Source organism: Parasteatoda tepidariorum, chromosome 5, assembly GCF_982258835.1.
Source record: "Parasteatoda tepidariorum strain Cologne lab strain chromosome 5, Ptep-v5.0, whole genome shotgun sequence".
NCBI classification, from domain to species: Eukaryota; Metazoa; Arthropoda; class Arachnida; order Araneae; family Theridiidae; genus Parasteatoda; species Parasteatoda tepidariorum.
In genome coordinates this window covers 38,316,198-38,320,781 of record NC_141759.1, presented here as the reverse complement: position 1 = coordinate 38,320,781, position 4,584 = coordinate 38,316,198, and the positions used below count along the sequence as shown (strand labels likewise).

Genomic DNA, 4,584 nt, shown 5'->3' with positions numbered 1-4,584 from the left:
ATGGCTTTGGATTCTCGGATTGGTATTGGGTTGGATTCTGGTCAATGTATTCTCGACTGTCGCGAAACGGACCCCTTATCGCTTGGTGCTGTCGAATCCACCTACACGTTCGTAGAGGACTTTTTCAACCGCAAGGAAATGCACGATCTGTGGTTGGGTTGGGTCCATAGACCTTGCAAGAAATCCACCTCGTTTGTAAATACGGCCCGCTCCGCTTCTTTGTAGCAGGCTGGAACTGTGACGGTGTTTTGGTAGAGTGTTTGCGCTCGCTCAAAAGACTCTAGAGAGTATCGGGGTGTCGATAGTGCCGTCAACAGACGATTGCGATCAAAATTGTCAAAAATTGTATTTTGAATGTACTTTTGAGGAAATGTGTGTTTTGTGTAATAATCCTTTAACCAGAAAAAGGTCACCCAAAACGAATCAATCAAATCTGAATCTCCGTGCGTCACCTCCTGATAACGTAAATATTTTTTCATTTTTATAATAAAACTAGCTATTGCAAAGGGTGGATCTTGATCCTCGTCGGAAATCAAAGCCTGCGTTATATAAGGTGCGTTGATGGGAGTAATGCCCACCAGAGCGGGGATAAAATCATTTCCAAACAAAAAAGAGCACGTTTCCAGCTGTTTTGGAGAGTAGGGTAACCATTCATGGACGAGTTGTGTGAAGGGGTAGTATTTACCATACCGATAAATTTGAATCGTTTCGTAGCGATTCAAACGCATTAAAGCAATGACAAATACATCTTGGTCTTCGCTCGCAACGATTGGATTTTTGCAGTGTAGCGCTTCGGCCATGTGAAACAATTTATGCTCTCCCTCGCCGGGAACGTTGCATCCACTGAGGACGACGTGAAGCTCACGCGCTTTGAAAAACTCAAAGTGTTTCAACCGCTCTTTGAAGAAATCCTGAATTTGTAGAGAGATTTTGTTGGTTCCAAACAAGGCGGCTCGGTATTTGGCTTTTCCGCTAGCGATTGAATGGTTATCCTTTCTGGTTCTCCGTGCACGTTGAGTGGGCCATTTCATGGGTACGCCATCTCCATCAAACGAAAGTATCAACGTAATTTTGTCTGTAGAACCATAATACAGAAATTCATTTAAATGCGTGACCAATTTGTGCCACGCTAAACGACACATTTCTTTAAATAATTTCTCTTCATCAGTCTCCAAGGCCAACGAGATGGCCACATGTAATAGGGATTGAACATCATATAAAATGGAATCGAAATACTTTGGTTGAGTGGGTGGCTCTTGATCAGGTTCGTGCAGCTTGTTGATTAACGCACAAAAGTTGTTGATGCCCATCATACAAAAACGTGTGTTGGCGAGAGGCTCGCTTTTAAAAGGCAATCTATAAAAAAAAAAAAAAAAAAAAAAAAAAAAAAAAAAAAAAAAAAAAAAAAAAAAAAAAAAAAAAAAAAAAAAAATTTTTTTTTTTTTTTTTTTTTTTTTTTTTTTTTTTTTTTTTTTTTTTTTTTTTTTTTTTTTTTTTTTTTTTTTTTTTACGAGGTTACTGACGTTTGAGCTTGAGCCAACATTGTATAAGATTACGAGTTCCAAGAAATTCTAAAGTTGCGAGTCGGGCTTCAAGAAATTCTAAAGTTGGGACCTTCAAGAAAATGGACCTTGAAGATATTCTAAAGTTGGGACCTTTAACAAATTCTAAAGTTGGGACCTTCAACAAATTCTAAAGTTGGGACCTTCAACAAATTCTATAGTTGCGACAGCTCCAAAAATTTCTGACGAGTCTGAGATGATCAAGACTCGACGTTTGACTTTAGCACAATTTTGCTTTTGCAAACTCTTCACAGCGTTTCTGCTGCAGCCGTTTACTCCTCCTTGGTAACACTTCCAAGTTTGACATGCAATTAAAAGATTTTGTTTTCGAGTCTATATTGCCATCTGAAGATTTTGTTTTCGAGTCTATATTGCCATCTGAAGATTTTGTTTTCGAGTCTATATTGCCATCTGAAGATTTTGTTTTCGAGTCTATATTGCCATCTGAAGATGTTTTCGAGTCTATACTGCCATCTGAAGATGTTTTCGAGTCTATACTGCCATCTGAAAAGCTTTCTCCATAGTCTGTTTCACCACCACAGCATCCACAGTCCTTCCCTCCACAGTCCGTACCGCAATCTGAAGAGTCGTATCCCCAGTCCGTACCGCAATCTGAAGTGTCGTATCCCCAGTCACAGCTGAATGTCCTGTTCCTGCGACCTGACCTGCTATTCATGCTACCAAAAGATCTTGTTGCCGAGTCTGCTGACCAACCTGAGTTGGTCGTGCAATCTAAAGAGCTTGATTCCTCATCCATGTTGTCTATAAAAATGTCAATAAGAAATTCTAAAGTTGCGAGTTGAAGGCCTCAAAAATTTCTGACGAGTCTGAGATCATCAACGCTTAATGTTTACCTTTTTATTGAAAAAAAAAAAAAAAAAAAAAAAAAAAAAAAATTTTTTTTTTTTTTTTTTTTTTTTTTTTTTTTTTTTTTTTTTTTTTTTTTTTTTTTTTTTTTTTTTACAATGTTCTAACTTAGAGCGAGAGCAAGTGTTGTAGTATAATGTTTACAATGTCCTAGCTAATCTTAATCTCCATATTCATCCACATCGTTTAGCGATTCTTGGTATTCTTGCTCGTTACATTTTTCGTAATGAGAAACATATTCATTTGAATCCGTTTTAAATCCTTTGGTAGATATCATCATCACTCTTCGTAGGTTTGGCCTTTCGCTACACAATAAAATCATTTGCGCAATGGGTTCGCCAGTTTTGATATGCGCCGATTCATTACCAACATTTCGCAAAACAACTTTAACGCTTCCTCTGTATCCAGTATCAATAACACCAGCATCCACTTTTAATTTTCGTTTGGTCACCACAGATGACTTATCCTTCAACAATCCAATTTTGAATTTGGGTAGAGAAAAAACCACAAAAGTATCAATAATTACTTGCTGACCTGGCTCAATATCGACATCCATTGGAGAATACAAATCAACACCGGGTGACAATTCATCAGACGTTGTTGGCAATACTGCTGATTCATTCAGCAAGAGGAAATCTAAATTTAAATGAGCCATGTTCTAATATGTGTGATTTGGAAAAGTTGTAGGAGCTTATGATTTGGAAAAACTCAACCGCTGCTTTTAAAGACAGGGTTTAAAAAAAAAAAAAAAAAAAAAAAAAAAAAAAAAAAAAAAAAAAAAAAAAAAAAATTTTTTTTTTTTTTTTTTTTTTTTTTTTTTTTTTTTTTTTTTTTTTTTTTTTTTTTTTTTTTTTTTTTTTTTAAAAGAGGATGAGGGGGGTATCTAGATTCTTCATTTAGGACTCCAGAACAATTTTAATGAGCTGATATCATTGAATCTTGTCTAGGCTATATAATCTACTCCATTATGCAAATTTTGATAATATCCTTCGAAATGGGAAGCAAAATCTTCCATATAAGGTTGTTTGCCCGATTTCTCATAATAATAGCCGAATCCATTCATACCTCGTTCTGTTTCGGTGGAAATCCTTTTTACTCTTTGTAAGATTGGTCTTTGACAAAAGAGTAAAATCATTTGCGCAATGGGCTCGCCAGTTTTGATATGCGCCGATTCATCCCCGACATTTCGCAATGCAATTTTAACGCTTCCTCTGTATGCAGTATCAATAACGCCACTATCCACTTTTAATTTTCGTTTGGTCACCACAGATCGCTTATCCTTCAATAATCCAATTTTCGAATCGAGTATGGCAAAAATTACACCAGTATCAATAATTTCTTGTTCACCTGGCTCAATATCGACATCCACTGGAGAATACAAATCAACTCCGGGGGACGATTCGTCAGACGTTGTTGGCATTACAGCTGATTCAGTCAACAAGAAAAATTCCAAATCTAAATGAGCCATGTTTCAATGTATATGTGATTGGAGTTGTGAACCCGGTAAGACTCAACGCTCAGCCTTTAACTACAACGTAAAAAAAAAAAAAAAAAAAAAAAAAAAAAAAAAAAAAAAAAAAAAAAAAAAAAAATTTTTTTTTTTTTTTTTTTTTTTTTTTTTTTTTTTTTTTTTTTTTTTTTTTTTTTTTTTTTTTTTTTTTTTTTTTTTTGAAATCACAGTTTGGTGAACCAAGAATCTGAAATCATGTTGATTCTATATATTATGTTATTTTTCGCCATGTATACATTCCATTGCTTAATGGCGCGCAATTTTCTTGAATATTACACGGCTCGCGCTCATCCATTTCATTGGAATTTGCATCGTTGGAATCAAGATGTCACATTCCTCGTTGATAAATTGGTTTAAACAACTCTTGTTTGGGTGCAACCATGGAAAAGAAATCCCTCCACCCTGTGAACTCGCCGAATTAATCTTTCTATTGGAAGAGGATGGAATTTATTGGGAAGACATGCTTCACAGGGGTGGGCTCACAAACTATCGTTATCAAATACAAGGTGATTTAGATCTGTTACTGGATTCACTCGAAAAGAATCCGGATGCTTTGCCAGTATTTCGTACTAGGGCCGTCACCTCGTTTTTCAATCATTTGATGTGTCTCTTGTCTCGCCCTCGCCAAAATACTGTAAAAGACGA

General features: G+C 36.0%; 2 protein-coding genes across 2 annotated transcripts; both read right to left on the bottom strand.

The window, feature by feature from the left end:
- Positions 1-2,589: 2,589 nt before the first annotated feature.
- LOC147808928 (uncharacterized) lies at positions 2,590-3,084 on the bottom strand. The gene has a single exon (XM_087162741.1). The coding sequence runs from the start codon at positions 3,082-3,084 to the stop codon at positions 2,590-2,592; it is 495 nt and encodes a 164-aa protein (XP_087018867.1).
- A 288-nt stretch (positions 3,085-3,372) lies between these two features.
- On the bottom strand, positions 3,373-3,897 carry LOC147808927 (uncharacterized). The gene has a single exon (XM_087162740.1). The coding sequence runs from the start codon at positions 3,895-3,897 to the stop codon at positions 3,373-3,375; it is 525 nt and encodes a 174-aa protein (XP_087018866.1).
- Positions 3,898-4,584: the final 687 nt, after the last annotated feature.

Coding starts and splice junctions, on each gene's coding strand:
- LOC147808928 (XM_087162741.1), bottom strand. CDS start 3,084: ATGGCTCATTTAAATTTAGATTTCCTCTTGCTGAATGAATCAGCAGTA.
- LOC147808927 (XM_087162740.1), bottom strand. CDS start 3,897: ATGGCTCATTTAGATTTGGAATTTTTCTTGTTGACTGAATCAGCTGTA.